At 41.2% G+C, this 18,562-nt stretch overlaps 2 protein-coding genes across 3 annotated transcripts in view; both read left to right on the top strand.

Annotated features, from left to right (window-relative positions):
• The first annotated feature begins 3,560 nt into the window (after positions 1-3,560).
• CUNH16orf87 (chromosome unknown C16orf87 homolog) lies at positions 3,561-17,322 on the top strand. Of its 2 annotated transcripts, XM_061469339.1 has the most exons (5): positions 3,561-3,682; positions 8,283-8,379; positions 11,208-11,390; positions 16,072-16,129; positions 16,783-17,322. In XM_061469339.1, exons 1-5 carry the CDS (start codon positions 3,617-3,619, stop codon positions 16,802-16,804), a joined length of 426 nt encoding a protein of 141 aa, XP_061325323.1. In that variant the 5' UTR covers positions 3,561-3,616; the 3' UTR covers positions 16,805-17,322. The 2 variants fall into 2 exon arrangements, with proteins under 2 accessions (XP_061325323.1, XP_061325322.1); XM_061469338.1 differs by lacking the exon at positions 16,072-16,129.
• The window catches only part of MYLK3 (myosin light chain kinase 3), a 54,969-nt gene continuing 47,659 nt past the window's right edge, over positions 11,253-18,562 (top strand). The window contains exon 1 of the mRNA XM_061469328.1: positions 11,253-11,390. Within this exon, the coding sequence (XP_061325312.1) occupies positions 11,376-11,390 (15 nt within the window). The 5' untranslated portion in view covers positions 11,253-11,375. The remainder of the gene's footprint in view (positions 11,391-18,562) is intronic.

Genomic DNA, 18,562 nt, shown 5'->3' with positions numbered 1-18,562 from the left:
TCTTGCTTACCAAGGGCAGGCACTTCCTTGATCCCTGTGATGCGTTTCAGCTTTAGTCATAAAGACCCAGGATGGTTTTCTTGCAGTCATAAGAAGCTAAAGTAATGGATTTCATGTTAATAGTGAGGAGCTGAAGATACAGAACAATAGCAAGTGCATAAATACATACAAGGGCAGATAGAGAGTTGGAAAAAAACCCTTGGTAAACAGAGTAACAGCTGCAGCTATATATTTCCATTTTGACAGACCTTTTGCATGGTTTAAGCCCCATAATTACAATAACGGCAACTGGAATGTGGGCTTCATGAAACCAAAAGACATTAACATTTAACCACATTTTGAAGACCCAAGTGCTTTGTAATTGAGAAATGCTCAATATTTAACTGCACTTGGAGAACAAAGTAAGCATTTGTACCACTTCAGTTTTGTTCTTGCCTGAGTTCAGAGTAATAGGATCTCAAAGCACTTGTTAGTCACAGCTTCAATTTTTCATGAAAGGACACAGAGGGTACTCAGATTACAGCTGCTCTGAAACCTACCAAGGAGAAGCATAGTAACAATATTATGTATTGCAAACTGTTATGGTTGCCAAAATTGCCAAAACCAAAATCACAGAAAACAGGATTAAAGCTTGTCTGTATAATTAGAGTAACTGTATGAACAGCTCTTAGCAGTTATATACTGTAACATTACAATTATTAAATTCATTCATGGTAACATTGCAAATATTATCATCTACTGTTTCTATTATTTGCAATTTTCCCCTGATACATTCCACTGCTGGTATGAATACCCATGTATTTTAGATGAAACATAATAATTCTCTATATAGTACTTTGTCTGTGGAAAGAATACAAACCCCACGGAATATAGCTGACTAACAATGAAGTTGTTAATTAATCAGCATGCATTTTATAACCTTGCTGACACAAGGTTGCACAGCATTTTAGGAATTTAAATTTCCAATTTGCTGCATGTTGTCAGCTCTTGGGCAAGTCTGAGACTGTGTACACTCTCAGGGGACTCCACTGAGGAGAGCCAAATGCCTCCAAATTATCTGTAGTGCTGAGCAGGAATGTAACATGTAAAGTGCTTCTCTCTCCAACTCTAATGTGGATCTATGAATTGTACCTACTTTGAGACCTTTTTCTTGTAAAATTCCAGTTGCATGCCAAAATACTGTAGTGTGCAGGAAGTTGGTGTGGCAGTGAAAAGGGGAAGGAACCCTGAGATCTCAGATCACTCAGGTCAGCTGGACTCTCATTACGATAGCAGACAAAAAGAAACCATCAGGAACAGACACTTATGCAGTCATGTGTAGCTTTTCATAAAATAGAGAAATGGTATAACTTTCGTATTTTCTAATTTTCTAAAGTCTCTTTAAATGAGTTTAAAACACATTTTAAGTTAGACTTGGTCTTGCAAAACACCACTTATTTTTGACTACCTTAAGAGGGGAGGTACATGTACCCTTAGAAATGTTTTGTTGTGGTTTTATCAGTGCTGGATTAAATCTCTGAAATGATGCAAAAGAAATAGCCTTGGCCTTCACAAACTTGAAATTAGTGTGTGTCCTGGGTTCAGCAGTAGCAGTCATGTTTCTCCTCCTTGGTAGCTGGTGCAGTGCAGTGTTTTGACTTTCGGCTCGGGAACAGAGCTGATAGAGATGTTTTGGTTTGGCCAAGGACTTTGTGAGCCTCATGCTCTGCCAGGGAGGAGGGGAAGCTGGGAGGAAGCAGAGACAGGACACCTGACCCAAACTGACCAAAGAGCTATTCCATACCACAGCACGTCATGCCCAGGATGTAACTGGAAGTGAGCTGGAAGGGCTGGGAGACTGCAGGGTTGGAGGAGGTATCGGTTGGAGCTTGGTCGGGCATGGGGGGGGGCGAGTTATCGGTTGGCTGGTGCTGAGGTGTTGTATTCTCTTCCCTTGTTATTTCCTTTATCATTATTATCACTGGTGGTAGCAGTAGTGATTTGTGTTATACCTTAGTTACTAAACTGTTCTTATCTCAACCTGTGGGAGTTGCATTCTTTTCGATTCTCCTCTCCGTCCCTCCGGGAGCAGGGGAAGGGCAAGAAAGGGGGGGAAGTGAGTGAACGAATTACCTGACTGGGTTTAAACCGCGACAGTGTGTTAATAAATTAGAGTAACAAGAAAAGCATACATCTTTGGTAAATCTTAATGATCAGTTGTCTAGCTACCACTACTACCTTACTGGCATTCACAGAAACATAGAATTATAGAATAGTTTGAGTTGGAAAGGACCTCAAGATCATCTAGTTCCACACCCCCCCACCCCCCATGAACACGGACACCTCACACTAAACCATGTCACCCAAGGCTCTGTCCAACCTGGCCTTGAACACTGCCAGGGATGGAGCATTCACAACTTCCCTGGGCAACCCATTCCACTTCCTCATCACCCTAACAGTAAAGAACTTCCTCCTTATATCCAATCTAAACTTCCCCTGTTTTAAGTTTTAACCCATTCCCCTTGTCCTATCTCTACAGTCCCTACTACAGAGTCCTTCCCCAGCATCCTTACAGGCTCCCTTCACATACTGGAAGGCTGCTATGAGGTCTCCACACAGCCTTCTCTTCTCCAGGCTGAACAGCCCCAACTTTCTCAGCCTATCTTTATACAGGAGGTGCTCCAGTCCCTGATCATCCTCGTGGTCTCCTCTGGACTTGTTCCAACAGTTCCATGTCCTTTTTATGTTGAGAACACCAGAACTGCACACAATACTCTAAGTGAGGTCCCACGAGAGCAGAGTAGAGGGGCAGGATCACCTCCTTCGACCTGCTGGTCACGCTCCTTTTGATGCAGCCCAGGATACGGTTGGCTTTCCGGGCTGCGAGTGCACACTGAAGCCAGCTTGTGTTCAGTTTCCCATCGACCAGCACCCCCAAGTCCTTCTCTGCAGGGCTGCTCTGAATCTCTTCTCCGCCCAGCCTGTAGCTGTGCCTGGGATTGCTCCCATTCAGGTGTAGGACCTTGCACTTGGCATGGTTAAACTTCATAAGGTTGGCATCAGCCCACCTCACAAGTGTGTCGAGGTCCCTCTGGATGGCATTCCTTCCCTCCAGCGGATCAACCACTACCCATTCGTGACATGGTTTGTGTGAGAAGTTACCTGAAACATCACCTGCTTTTTTTCTCTCCCTATCACGGGACAATCCGGAGCTGAAGCGCTGTGTGCCCCTCGCTGCTGTTCTCCTTCACAAACGCACTTTATGAGGCCCACACGCTCACCGCCCCCGCCTCGAGCCCCCCGCTCTCAGCGGGCTGCTCCATTCCCGGCGCGGGCAGCGCGGGGAACACTCCCGCCCCCCGCGCGCGTCACCAATCCGGCGGCGGAACCGGCCCCTTGGGGGCGGGGGTCGGAGCGCGGGAGCGCGCCCCGCCCCGCCCCTGCCGCACGGGCGCCGCGGTGGGCGGGGCTTGTCCTGCGCCGGGGAGCGGCGCCTTTGTGGAGGGGCTGTGCGGGGGCGGGCGGAGCCCGGTGAGGTTCTGCAGGCTGCGGTCGGCGCCGCGGCCCCGCGCTTTCGCCCGGCGCTCTGGCGGCAGCGGCAGAACCAGCGGCAACAGCAGCAGGAGCAGCAGCGAGCATGTCCTCGAGCAGGGCCAAGAAAGTGAAGATGGCCACCAAGTCCTGCCCGGAGTGCGACCAGCAGGTGAGGCGGCCGCCGGGCCCGCTCCCCGCTCGGGCCGGGGGGAATAGTGACCACGGGGTTCAGAGGGCGGCCCTTCAAGCGGGGAGGGCGCTGCCCCTCACTGCCCCCTGCTTCTGAGTCAGGGCGAGGGAATTGCCCCGCCAGCCCGTGGTCGGGGCTGTCTGTCCCAGGCCGGCGGGCAGCCATGTGGCGGAGGGCTCTCCGGCCGTTTCAGCGGGGACAGGTGTCGGTGCGGCTGACGGGAGGGATGTGAGCCAGTGGAGTCCCGCGTCCCTCGACTGTGGTCGGTGAGGGCTGCGGGGCCGAGCTGAACTCCGGCCGCTCGCAGCCGGCTTCCCGTTCCCGGGGGGCCGGGCCGCACCCCGAGCCAGCGCATCCCGGTGGGCGCCCTGCTTCCTCCTTGCCGTGTGACACCCTCCTCCGCAAAGTAGGCTTCTGTAGCGCTGGGGCGAGGAGCTGTCGGGCGAGCTGCTTGGTTCACTAAAGCGTTTCCGTGCCTCTGAAGCAACGTTTGTATGAGGTAAATGTTGCCTTTGCAGTCTCTGCCTGGAATGTGGGTGAAACACCGTCTTCCTCTTGCAGGGTAGCATGATAGTTATGTTATGCTGAAAGATTTCTGTGTGATGTGCAGAATTATATGTTAGTGTTGTTTAGAAACGATATTAATAATATAATGAACTTGGTAATTTGTGCAGTGCATTTTGCCTTTTGAATGAATAACGAGCCTAAGGCTACCTGGGAGAGCCTTCAGTTTTCTCATGGAGTAGCTCAGAAACAGCAAAATTTAGACCTTTGCTGCCATTTCTGTTGTGCAAATGTAGATGGGATCTGTCGTTTGTGCCTTACTGCGGTTTTGTTATGGGTACAGAATACAGCTGCTTAAAGTTAACAGCAGCTGATTTTCACAGTTACAGTATAGGAGCTGTCTTCATCTGTGCTCTTTGCTGGTGAGGATGTTGCTGTTAAAACCAGGCCGTGTGATGGGGACAGCAGCACACCACTGCAGGAGGCTGCCAGGGGGCTTCTGCGTGTGACCCTGGGGAACAGAGTTCTGTTGTTGGACTTTAGAACTGAGCTGCTGCACACTGTTGCAGCTATACTTAAAAAAAATAAAAGGCTGGGTTTTGTTGTTTTTTTTTTAATTTTTTTTTACTTACGAGGGCTAAAAAGAAGTCATTTGTTCTGACTTGCATAGATTTTATAGCGTTTCTGCTCATTCTGGAGCAGTTTGGAAAGTTAAGCTGTGTAGGGCCATCCTTTAGTGTTTTAAGCAATAGATGAACCCTTGCAAATGCTCATGTGTTGAGCATATCACTGAAGTACTATTCCTGAGAAAAAAGTAGTGTGCCAAGTTCTGCTTGTTCGTTGGTGAAAGAAGAAATTAAAATGAGCAAAGAGTTGAATATGCAAGGGGTGCGGTTTTTTTTTTGAGAATAACTGGAGTGGATGTCAAACTACCAACAGTAGGAAGAGCAAGGAAGCAAGCAGGCTCTCACAGGCTCTTTAATGCTGAGCCTTTCACATTGTTCTGTGCTTTAAAACTGAAATACATGGCATACATGTGTAGATTTAGGACAAGAGGTAACGGCCTCAAGCTGCACCAGGGGATGTTTAGACTGGAAATTAGAGTCAGTTTCTTCCCCTAAGGGCACTCAGGCATTGGAGCAGGCTGGCCAGGACAGTGGTGGAGTCACCATCCCTGGAAGTGTTTACAAACTATGTAGGTGAGGCCCTTTGTGACATGGTTTAGTGATGGCCTTGGCAAATGCTTGGCAGTGCTGGGGAATGGTTGGACTTGATGATCTTAAAGGTCTTTTCCAGCAGAGTTGATTCTACGATTCTAATGTAAATTTTCTGTTAACAGCACTTCCATGGCTAACACAGAATTAATGTTCATTGTATGTGCCCTGCCCTGGCACAAGCATTGCTTGTAGGACCTTGCTGTCCAGTCCCAAAAGTTTGAGGGAAGACAAGAAACTAAACCCACAGTACAAGTCATGTGTGGAAAGGCTCTGTGTGACTCTTTAAGTGGTTGTCCTATGCTAGCATTTCTTAAATTCTTCTAAGAGCTATGCATTTATTTCTGATTTCTTTGCTAGAAGTGGCATGCTTGGAAATATTTAGACAACCACAAATATTGGAGTGTAATATTGAGTAACGCTACTTAGACTGTTGTAATTTAGATCATCTGTAGTTGCCATTTAGGCTTCTTTTTATTAATAAAAAAAAGGGTTTTGATATTTTCACAGTCAAAGCATAGCTCCATTTAACTGGGGAGCATGAAGAACTTGCAGTCAGAAGAAATAATTATCACTTCTTAATTTAGCTTCAGGTAAATTTTCTTGTACAAGGAACTAGTTTTCTTTTGTTTACAGAAATGTTAAACAGAGTAAACCGGTGTTTGTAGGGCTGTGTTGCGCTGTCAGTGTAGGTCTTTGAAGGATAACTGGTATGGTTCACTGAATAAGCCCCTTCCCCCCTAATCTCACACTCCCAAACACACACACACCCCACCTATGTGCTGAACCTGTAACACAAGAACAATCTTGTTCTGTTATGTACAGTTAAGTTCATTGAGAAGTACTGGGTCTGTTCCAACCCCTTTGAGTGATTTTCACCAAATTATTTTAGGCTGACTCTGTGTCCTTGGTTTAGCAGTAGCAGTCATTTTTCTCCTTCTTGGTAGCTGGTGCAGAGCTGTGTTTTGACTTCCAGCCTGGGAACAGTGCTGATACTACTGATGTTTTCAGTTGTTGCTAAGTAATGTTTACCCTGACCAAGGACTTTGTGAGGCTTATGCTCTGCCAGGGAAGAGGGGAAGCCAGGAGGAAGCAGAGACAGGACACCTGACCCAAACTGACCAAAGAGGTGTTCCATACCACCGCACGTCATGCCCAGGATGTAACTGAGTTACCCAGAAGGGCTGGGACTGCAGGGTTGGAGGAGGTATCGTTTGGTGCTTGGTCGGGCTGGGGGGGGGCAAGTTATCAGTCGGCTGGTGCTGAGTATTGTATTCTCTTTCCTTTGAAACATAATTATTGGAGAGACCCTGGTGTTCAAAGCTGGGTTTAAATGGAGACTCCTCTATCACCTTAAAGATACTATCTCTGCTAGATAGTGTTTTCTAGTACTCTTATACTGACATACGAATAAGGAGATAAGCATGTACACAGTCAGCTAAATTCTGAGCTTTAAGGTTCAATAAACCTTGATTAGAGTTTGTTTTTTTTTATTATGTCATTGTCTCCATAAAGTGAATTAAAAGGTCTCTAGTTAGAGAAAACCTGAGTCAAAATCTTATCTGTAAGCTGTTTGTAGGGTGAAGTAGAAGAGTTAAGATGTGCTACAGAAAGCAAAATAACTTGTTTATTCTGAGTAGCAGTTAAGTTCCCCTTTACAAATTCAGGTACTAACTTGGCAGGTCTTTTCATAGCCAGTAGAACACTGGATCTTGGTTCTTGTACGTGTCCAGTAAAACTGAGCAGGTAGTCATGGTTCTGTACTCTGTGGACTCTGGCAAACTTGCAGAGACCTGTCTTAAAGAATTACTTTTCAGAAATTATCTCCTGCTTTTTTTCCCCCCACTGTTGTGCTTCAACACACGTTAACTTTAATGTGTGATGTTAATCTTTTCCAGATCTTTGTTTAAACTTGCTTTGTGTTTTCAGTCTTAAGCCTAATAAAAGGAATATTGTGTATTCTGTACTACTTTAAGAGATCTCAGCTTTAAGTGAAGCTAATGAAGTTTGTTATTTATCAGCATCCCTTTTTTTAATTGCTCAGAGTAAAGTTTTTGTCATTTTTCGTGTAAGTGTGACATTTCCAGCTGTTCTCGTCTTAAGTTGTATTATGCTTGGGGGACTGTACTGCTCCTGACAGCTTTGCTGAGGAGGAGGAGCACTGGAGTCTCAAACCTTTCAGTCTCCAGTCAGCTTTGTCTAGCTGTGATAGGTTGAGTTTTGTGTTAAGCAGGCCCTTGTGTAACCACACAGTCTGTTTGCAGGCTGTTGTGGAGTGTGGTACAGATGCATTTGGTTTGCTTCGGGTCTCTTGTACCTTCTGTTTGAAGCTGCTCCTGCTCTGTAGAGGGGTTGCTTTCAGATGCTTCTCAAAGTAAATGGATTCAGAATGTACTGACACTTTTAACTCACACTTTTTCTTTAATTGTTTTTTAGAAGTAAATGAAGGAAGCAAACCTTGAAATGTCTAACTGATTTGACTGGGGATATTTGAGAGTTTTAAGAGAAACTGTATTTCTGCTCTAATTCAGCCTTGCTTTATTGCTCTCTACTTCACCTTCTTCCTGACAGTCTGGGGAGGAGGGTTTGTAATATAAAGCAGTCACAAACTCTGATTTTCAAACTTGGTTTCTAGCAACTGCATAAAGAAAAGGCTTGCTAGGTGATTCACAGCAGAACCTGTTTTTACTATGCTTAGATACAATTATGTAATAGTACAGGCCAAAGTTTGTAGAACAGACTGAATTTGAAGAGGTATCTCCAAGGACAAAATGCCGGTTACTAGGGTTTTTTTTCTTCATTGGACAGGAATTTTGTCAGAATTTGAAATGAACTGAAATATTTGTCTTTTATTCTCCCAGGTTCCTGTTGCATGTAAATCATGTCCCTGTGGCTACATATTTATTAGTCGAAAACTGTTGCATGCTAAACGTGCTGAGAGATCACCACCCATCACAGGTAATACTTACAGAGGTGGGAAGAAGGGGGAACAATAGTTCTTTCTTCTTACTTGTAGGTAAAAGATATTTTGGTTTTCTATGTAAATTGATTGTTGTCAGTTCACTTTCCCTTGAATGTGTGCATGGTTAATTTGAATATGTTAATTTTTCTTGAATTTTGAGGAGGAAAAAAAAGCTGGTGTTTTCAGTCTTACTTGCTTCATACTTGTAATGTTGGCATTTATTCTGTGTCTAGTCTAGCTACACTCATTGGTCACTATGCAAAATAACTCTGTAGGTTTAAATTTTAAACTTTACAACAGTTTGTGTGCCTTTAATGTAGCAGAATAGAGCAAACTATTCCACCTTACATAGAGAGAAAGGAATGTTCAGCTGATGGGGGAAGGAGCATCAACAACTGATAACAACTATGGAGACAATAAATAAGACTAAGGATGCCAGCCTTCAAAGTAGCCCAGTGTGTAGTGAGACTGGAACAGGACAGAAGCAAGGACATACCAACTGCTAACTCGGCGCTAGGACCTTGCAAGCTTGCGCAAGCACTGAGGTCATTCAGTAAACACAGTGAGGAAGACTATCAGCAACCACCAAAGACCCCCACTCAGCAAGAAAGCACATGCTTAATTAGGATGCAAATATTATAATTAGTTCCTGGAAATATCATGAATACAGAAACAGTTTCCTGGAAAATCTGTGGATATGAATGAGTATGCTAAATATATAGCTGCTGCCAGCAAGTAACAGATGCGCTCACATTTGCAAAGCTATTTGTGTATGTGCCCAGCTCTGCAATAAAGAATGCCTGCCTTCTAAAACTCCAAATTGAGTCTGAGAGTTTTTCTGATCAACTTTTACAGTAACAGTTCCTTACAGAAAGCTTTCTGTTAATCCTGTTTTGAAGCTTAAAGTCTAGAGGTGCTAAAGGAGTCAGATTTCAGACTACATGCAGATTGAAGACAAATTTTATGAAAATAATAGTTGGTCATATGTTTAATCTAGAACCATGTGCATCTGCTTCTCTCTGCATGGGTTAAAGTAAAAAAATAGTGTGGTTCTCTGTCTAACTTACATACCTTTTGTTATAGATGGGCACAGTAAGAAGTTGGTTGAATGTGCATTCTGGCGTGGTTAAGTCTCCTTGTGTTCATTTTTATCACTTCCTCCAGTACTAGTAGGAGTCAGTTAGAACAAGCACCTGTCAGGGAAGAGGAAAAGAAACAACAAACCCAACAACCGAAAGTATCTCATCTATAATGTCTGCTTTTTAAAATTGCTTACCAGGCCTACAAAATGGAAGCTAAGTATTTGGTATTTTACATTACAATTTTGAAGGATGCTTGTAGTTTGCTAGCACATAGGAATTACATACCATTATACCAGATAACCGAGCTTTCAAGGTGGAGGGAGGAGGTTAAGCAATGCCTGTGGTAGTTTGGAAGTATTGGTCAGTTTTCTTTCCCACCCTCCCCTCCCCAGTTGTTAATAAAGTAGTTACCAAATGAAGCTGAAGGCCATAATCTGGTGAACCAGAGCTCCAGGGGGATCTTATCAATGTATATAAATACCTGAAGAAGGGGTGCTTAGAGGACAGAGCCAGGCTATTTTCAGAGGTGCCAAGTGACAGGATAAGAGGCAATGTGTACAAAAATGCAGGCTGTTCTCTCTGAATATCAGGAAACACTTTTTTACTGTGAGAGTGACAAGCACTGGCACAGGTTGTCCAGAGACATTTTGGAGTCTTCGTCCTCGGAGATACTCAGATGCCATCTGGATGTGGTCCTGGGCAGCTGGCTTTTGGTGGCCTTGCTTGAACAGGAGCATTGGAGAGGTTGATCTCCAGAGGTCCCTTGCTACCTCAGCCTTTTTGGGATAATGTGAAATACAGCTTTCGTATTGACATTACTGACACATTATCCTGCTGTCCAGTGTGTACCTTATGTCTACACAAGATTAGTGGGATAATTGCAGCAAAAAAGAAAACATTTCCCACGAAGGTGTAATGGGAGACCATGTATATCTGTATTGTGCTCATAAGTTAACTGCAACTTCCTTTAGAAAACATTATTGTTGAAAATACTGGGACATAGCTACTGCAGAATCATGCTGCAGCCTTGCAAATGTGCATCTAGTCTGTGTTAATAGTGTGCTGTGGGGACTATTTTTGCACCCAAGCTCACTAATCTCTACTTAATTAACAGGTGAAACTCATGTAAATACTCTTTTTTTTTTTTTTTGTCTCTGGCAAGACACGTGGTCAGCATGAAGCATTCTGATGCCTTGTGATAGGCTAGACTTGGTGGGACATATGGACTAGGTAATGTGGCATTTACTGACTGCAGCATTGACTCAGCATTTCGATTTCTGTGAGCAGCAGGAATGATTTCATTGATAGTGTCAAAAAAAGATGGAGTACTTTGATGTTTGCCTGCTGTTTGCCTATATGATAAACTTTTTTCTTTGGTTAGTGGAAACAGATACAATGGGCTGTCTTGGTGTTTGTGATATGTACAGTTTTTTTCATCTTACTATGGGAGACAACTTTTGTGTGCTAGCAAATATTTCATTGCAAAATGCATTTGAAGTAATTAAAGGCTTGGCCTTTGCAATCAAGAAATGAAGTGTCATTGTGGATACGATAGCTTAATTTGTGCATGGGGCAGAAATTTCTGTGCAGATGTAATTGTTCAGTAAAGTCATCTAACTGCTTTTGCTCAGAGAATTAAAGAAGAAAGGGGTTGGGGAAGGGGCAACTGCTAAGAGTAAATTAGTAAAAAAAGTTGAAAACAACCCTAGGTAATACAATATCATCTCTTTTAATTTGCACAGAAAACAAGAATGAGGCCAAAAGGAGACGAACAGAGAGAGTTAAGCGAGAGAAGATAAACTCTACAGTAAATAAAGACTTAGAAAACCGAAAAAGATCCCGGTCTAGCAGCCATTCAGACCATAGCAGACGAGGAAGAGGAAGACCTAAGAGTGCCTCAGCCAAAAAACATGAAGAAGAAAGGGGTATGAGAACTGAAAAAATGTTAATTGTGTTTTCTTTTTGTATAAAGACTTTTTTTATCAATAAATCTTTATACCTTTCAAACCATTTAAGTAAGTAGACTAGTTCAGCCAGTACTTGATATCTTAATATGAGGAAGGGGCTGTTTCACATCTGTAGAAAGCTCTGGTTTTGTTTCAGTGTCTGATTGGAACTAACTCCAGAGAACTAGTTTGTATTTTTAGCCCCTGTATCAAGTTTCAACATCTTTGAAAGCCATTGGACTGTAGTAGGGTTTAGTAGCTTTTTTTGGTTTCTTTTTTATTATTTTTTTAAGTACTGCTGCCCTGTATCACAGGGACAAACAATATGATGATGTCTGTTGTCAGAGTGATTAGGGTGACTGGATTGCTCAAGAAGTTCCTTGAAAGCTTTTGGAGAACCAAAATAAAATTGGCATCTTGAGTCAGTACTCTGACCTGAATTTTTTCCTACAGAATAGTGGTTTCTACAGAGTAATGTTCTAGAGGAAAAAATACCTACTGACTTACTAAGGTTCCTTGGTGACCTGCTGGTTTTAATCTTTATACAATAAAGAGACGGTTACATGCAGTAGAATAGTCTCAGGTCTTCAAGTATGTGACTATCACTTAGGATTCTTTTGTGGGTTTTTTGTGGGTGTTTTTTTTTTTTTTTTTTGAAAGCCTGTTGACACTGTGTTTGCTATATGTGGTTCTGGGGATATTCATTTTAGGCCTGAATAGTGTACCCAAAAGTTAGCATGGACTTAAAAAGGCTGGAAGGCAGACAGGAGGGGAGTAACAAGACTTTATATAAATATTCAGATCTTCTTCTTAAAACTACTGAAATCTTCAAGCATACCTTGCGGCATTAACTCAGAATTGCTTTGTTTTTTCCTGTCACACCTTACTTTTTAACAAAAAATGGGTTTTAAACCATGTTGCAAAGTGAGTTCTTTTAAATTCTAACTTTTCAAAACTAATTTTTGTTGTCTCCGCTGTTTAATGTAAATCTGTTCTTTCTTAAAGTTTCTTTTCTATAAAAACAAAGTACAAATTGGGATTTATTCTTTTTTCAGTGCTTTGGCTGTGGAAGGAGGATATGGAATTTCATTTCTGTATGTTTTTTTGGATGGCAATTGCTTTACTGGAATAGGAATACACTTATAATACCTAATCTCTTCAGTGTTGCATGTGGCTTATTGATGTATGCAGCTTCACAGAATACAGAATTTCCCTATTTGTTATTGATCCAAGCTATACTTTAGCACCAATGGAATCATTTCTAGGCATTTAACTGTGGGTCAAGTTCACACATAGTTTTGGTTTGAAAATTTCTGCAAGCTGGTTGGGTTGTCCTATAAAAATAAATAATCTTTGCTGTCCTCTGAAAAAGAGGAAAGCAATCTAAGCAAACAGAAGATCCATTCTCTTAATGCATGTTTTATAGTCTCCAAACCCCAAGAATTCAAAAACATGAGGGATATTTAAAGAATGTTTGTCTGTCCAAACCTGGGCTAAATGTTTTCAACCTTTTGCTGCCTCCTTTGAAGTGTGGCAATATGCAAGTGTTCTGAGGTAGAAATATGGATGCAGTGAGATCTTTGCATGAGACCTCACTGTATGTTCTTTTCTTGGTGTTTGATATTGTGTTTGGGGTTTTTTTAAGTTGAGTTGCACTTAAGATTGCTTTCGCCTTTTTTGTCCTGTACTACCATCCCATTTACTTGGTGGTGTGACTACTGCTGCTACTTCTGCCTTGGCCTCTTCTGCAGAGCTGATACAGACTTGGGTTTGCACTCACCAGTACAGCACACCTAACTGTATAGAAATAAGTGGGATTAGGATATTTTCTTACTTCTTATTTCTGGGTATGTCAGACTGTAATGTGTAGACCGCTGTGGTGATTATTGGGCAGATTGAAAAAAAAAAACAAACCACAAAACAAAACAGCTGTCATGGCTATAAATTCAGTAGAGAACCCATAATTTTGTAAGTAATTATTATAAAATGAGTTGATGTTGACTCCTGCCTTTTCAAATCACTTCTAAAATTGACCTGACAACTGTGTGTGGAGTAATCACTGGGAATTTTATAAATGTTCTTCCTTTACCAAACCTGCTGCTTTATAGTGGTGTTTACATAAAAGCGTATTAAGCAACTTTAATTCCTCTACTACAACTAAGGTGATTTTTTTGTGTGACTCATTTTATAGTGTTGAAAATTAGGTCTGGAGCGCGGGAAATTAGTTTAGTGTCTCTTGGGCTTCTGCAATGCCTGATGTATCTGTAGATGTAAAAACGGGAGAGCAGGGAATATCTGAATTATAATAGCACGCAAGAGCAGATAATCTGTCAATTTGAAGATCACCCAGTGAAGATTTCCTGCCTAAAGGCACCCATGACATCTGTAGCTTTGTTACTGTGCTTGTCATGCTCTTTTCGTGCATAGCATGGTTGTTCACAGTTAGGTCTGTGCCTTGGACTAACTGTTCTTTTGTATCTTTTGTGAGTGGCTCACATTAGAGCAAAGATCTGCAGGATTCAACAGCAACTAAGAAGAATAGGAAAAGCAAAAAGGCTTTTAAAAATAAGCTATCTTTCCTGCAGATTTAGTAAGAAGGAATGGAGAGGGAGAAAAGAGGAAGGTGACACTGAGGGGATATGACTGAGTGCTGGGACCCAGAGAATCAGCCACGTGATGACCCTGGAAAATAGGAGATTGTCCCTGCAGGCTTGGCTTTTCAGAATTGTCACTTAGTTTCTTTGTCAGAAATGATACAATCTATTTTGAAAATACCTTCATAATAATTCAATTGTGATTTTGTTGTGGAGATGGTATAATTTTTGTTGTAGTGTGTGGGACTGCAATACCAACCAGGCTTGTTCCCAGGCTGCCTTGTTACCTACACAACAGCCTTGATTATATTAAAACAAACAAAAAACCTCTCAGATGGTGGAGGAAGTGGTATTGGTTGTTCAGAAAGAGAAGTGTCAAGTGAGACTAAGTAGGAGTAGCCTGGAGTCTTACTAAAGCATACTTGATACGTAACAAGGGAATAATCTTTATAAAATTATGTACATTTCAGTATCTTGATAATACTTAAGCTGAACTGAAGTTTTCCAGTAATTTCCGACTATATTATTTGTACATTTTCTTGCCCAATGTATGCATTTAGGGTAACTTACTGTCTTGGGTAGTGAATTTCAGGACTTTGGATTTTGAATTAATGCAAAATCTGTGAGGGGGGAGGGTCCATTTTTGATTTATACATAATCATATTTTAAGGGTTGTGGGTCTAGTGGGTTGCAGGAGATCTGGGATGTGAGGCATGCTCCAGAAAGACTGATATTTTCACCTAAATAGCCTCTTAGTTGTATAGCAAAATACCTGGTCTCACAAAAATAGTATTGTAATTCTGTAAGACGTCTTTTCCTAATAACAGAAAAATTAGTCAAAACTACTTCTAGGTAAGACTGAAGTGAAAAGTTTTAATAGTGTCTGTAGAAATCACAGTATCCTATGAGTAGCAAATGATAAAATGTCATGCAGGTGCAAGCTCTTCACTAGGTACTCACAAGAAGGAGGATTGTTTTAAGAATGTTTAAAGCTTGCAAACCTGTGTTAATCCCTGATCCTGTTTGAGATCAAGATTTTAATTCTTCATAGGTGAAGTCTGTCAGAGCAAGCCAGTACTGTGGGAGGACAGGGTGGAGGGGAAACCTGAGAAATCTTTTTTGCTAAGAATTCTACAATCTGTTAACAGTTTTTAACTTTGCTGCGTGCTGACATACTCAGGTGGTGGTTGGATTGTTTGGTTTGGAAAAAATGAAGAAAGGGCAGGGGTTTAGATATGAAAATGGAAAAGGATAATGTGGAATAACCAGTGTGTGTAGTGTCTGTGGTCAGAACCGCTCCCAGTGTTGTTAATTTGTAAATAGGAGGGAGGAAGTAGAGCAATGCAGCCTGGGTGTATGTATAGAAACTGAGTTACCTTAACTTATGTATAGAAACTGAGTTACCCTTACAGGGTAGGAATAGCAAAACTCAGTTTCTTAGCTTTCATTTCAAACTCAGTACACTAGAGAATATTGTCTTGTGTAGCAAGGGATAAGGAAGAAGTCACTTAAGATTCCAAATAACGGACAAGCTTCAATTTGACTTATTTTGCTAAGTAGGTGTCCTGGATTCACATTAAAAACTGATGCATCTTTGTGTGCCCAGGCTCTCACTAAGCAATTTTACTTGCAGGGAAAGTTGAGCTCGTGTGTGATTTAAGTTGTCTAGAAATCTTTAAGTAGAGGTGTTTGTTGCTGTGCTGTGTTCTGATTTAATACTTTTCCGTATTAAATCAGAACATGCTGTGTTCTGATTTAATACTTTTCAGTATTAAATTAGCACACAGTGGTAAAGGATTTTTTCAGGTTTTCCCCCTTTAGTAGTTTAATACAAGCACTTCACAGGGGAGGCAGTCTGTTGGAATGGTGTCTGTAGCGATAACAAATGTGAAGCCAAGTCTAAAAGTTTTGTTATGAATGTGGACCCATGGCGGGGATGACTGTGTGAGAAGGTGGAGATATGAGGTGCTGGGATTCTATGAGTTTGCCGTATGTTACTCTAACTTACTGGCCTTGAGCACTGCAGTATGAAAAGTTCTTGACAGCTTGCTGCTGTGTGTCTGTAGCATTGAAACAAGCCACCATGACCAGAGGGAATGCAGAGGCTTTCACTTGCTCACTGAGGTGTTGGCATTGTTCTGTATCTGGGATAAGATTGAAAGTCTGCAGTATAGAAAATCCAGAAATGTTCAAGGTGAGATATTTGGAACCTGACTTCTGCCATGTATCTGCATGTTAGTTTTGGACACTGTAAATAAACCTTGGGTTTCTGGTACTTAGGTGTAAAATAGGGGGGACAAATGTCATAATTAGTGAGGATATAATAAAGTACCTTTGTTTTCTAGGATGGGAGGTGTTTATGTAAAGGAAAAAAAAAACAAAAAACCCCAAAACCCAAACAAATTTAAAAACCCAACAAAAAACCCCAAATAAACAAAACACACAACCAAAAAAACTATAAACGCCCACCATAAAACCTGGAAGGAAACTTGGATACTCGTTTTTGTCAGGAATCAATATAATGTTAACAACTCATTCTTTCTTCATTGTTAAAGAACAGAAATTCACTCATGCTTTTGGATGACTAATTCTGTGGCTCTTCTAGCACCTTTGTTCATTCCTTCCTCCTCTTTCTCAGTCCTTCCATGCGTAGGAGTTGACTGTTTAACTTCTTTTCAATTCCAGTGCTCCATTCCACGTAATTTATTAAACTTTGTGTAACATGCATTAACTTAAATGGAAAAAGCTTCTAATAGTGACTTTTTTTTCTTCTACAGAGAAACAAGAAAAAGAAGTTGACATGTATGCTAACCTTTCAGATGAAAAGGCCTTTGTATTTTCAGTGGCCTTGGCGGAAATAAACAGAAAAATTATCAATCAAAGACTTATTCTGTAACTTGTAAACACAATCTGATGCATTTATATGCAGAATTGCTAGTGTATTTCCAAGGTGTCATGGGCTCTCGGAAAGTGTTTTGTCTGTACTGACAAGGACCATGGTATTTCTTTTTAAAATTCTGCTGCTGTTCTTGGAAATCTGTCTCTACAAGTCAGAAAGAAAGAGTTCACAAGATTGTGTTATGAAAAATCATAAAGCAGATGTTTTACGCCTTGAAGACAAATGCCCAGAGAGACTGCACCCATTCCAGAGCACTTCTTTTAAATTTCCTGCCAGAAATGCAATATTTTAAATATTTCCAGAAATAAATGGTTTTCCTTTAAAATTATATATTTCAGATTTTTCAGCTATATTCCAGTTTATGTATGTATAGTTCACATAACTTTTTAATAAATTGATACTCCAATATTTTATTGAACTGGGCATTAAGTACATGTGTGGTATTTAGTATGTGTTGGTTTTAATCCTCTTAGAAATCTGGTATTCTTCCTAGCTGTGACTTTAGATTTGCACTTTTTTAAAAGGTGTGATATAATTGATAGAAAACTAAAGTGGTTTCACTTTGGGGGGTTATTCTGCTTGATAACTTCAAATTGTTCATTAATTCTGTCTAGAAAATGATTCCCTGTTACACAGTGTTGTTTAAAAATTGCATAACTTTTGGGGTCAGACCCGGAAGTTTGAGAACTAAGTGCTGTTTTGTAACAACTATTTGCTGGGTGTCAGCCTTGTCCAGGTGGTAAGTATTTCTCCCAAACTCTTAGCCCACTACTGGAGAGGGAGAGAAGCAGGTGTCAGAAATGCAGATCTGCAGCTAGCATCTTCTTACTGGGTATTGCCAAAAGACAAGAGGAATGTTAGTGCCATTTACTGTCAATAGCTTTTCTATCTGTCTTTTGAAAGTAATTCTTAGCAGTATTGTTTTTTTGACTTGTGACTGTAAACATCAAAGCAAAAGCCTACCTGAATGTACAAAATGTGCTATTTTGATAGAAAAAGGTTTGGGGAAGACATTCAACAAAGTCGTCTTTGTATGGTATAGTGCAATTTTGGCCCAAACCCTTACTTTAGTAAATATACAGGGTTTGTCTTGCCAAGGAGAAAGAAAAAAGAGCTCAAGCCCTGTAAAATCCTGGGGAAGCAGGTGCAGGAGGTAATTGCATTCATAAAACCTGTCATACTAGCTTTTTGTCACCTTTCATTCACTCTTTTCTAAGAAGGGGAATGCAACTAAATGTATTTTCTTATGTATTACTCATGCTTTTCAGTATTGCATTACTGAGTACTGAGAATTACCTAATGAGATTATGCTACAGAACTGATCTCTGGGTAGAAGCAGAGGTTTTTATTAATAAAGCTAGGCTATCAGATATTGATTGTTAGTTATTTCTGATGGGGAAGAGCTATGGTAGTTTTGAGTTAAGCCACAAGGGACAGACTGATCAGATGGAAGCTTTGTAAGCAGAATCAGGAAACTTGGAAAGTGATTTCTAATTCTTAACTCTAAAGGAGTAATTGGGTTCCTTTTAAGACTGGATAAGAGGAATGGATGTGAAAACACACTCAAACCACTAATACACACTTGTCTTTATTCCAGTAAGCAAGGAATTGTGAGCGCAAAACCTAACTTCACTACATCATGCAGGTTTCTGCTTTCC

Source organism: Pezoporus flaviventris, unplaced genomic scaffold (genome assembly GCF_033815535.1).
Source record: "Pezoporus flaviventris isolate CSIRO_AGI_PZ_B2104156 unplaced genomic scaffold, CSIRO_AGI_Pfla_v1 ptg000056l, whole genome shotgun sequence".
NCBI classification, from domain to species: Eukaryota; Metazoa; Chordata; class Aves; order Psittaciformes; family Psittacidae; genus Pezoporus; species Pezoporus flaviventris.
Note: the sequence above shows the minus strand (reverse complement) of the source record. Positions and strands in the feature narration are given on the sequence as shown.

Coding starts and splice junctions, on each gene's coding strand:
- CUNH16orf87 (XM_061469338.1), top strand. CDS start 3,617: ATGTCCTCGAGCAGGGCCAAGAAAGTGAAGATGGCCACCAAGTCCTGC. Junction 3,683..8,282: donor GCCCGGAGTGCGACCAGCAG/GTGAGGCGGCCG, acceptor TTATTCTCCCAG/GTTCCTGTTGCATGTAAATC. Junction 8,380..11,207: donor GAGATCACCACCCATCACAG/GTAATACTTACA, acceptor TAATTTGCACAG/AAAACAAGAATGAGGCCAAA.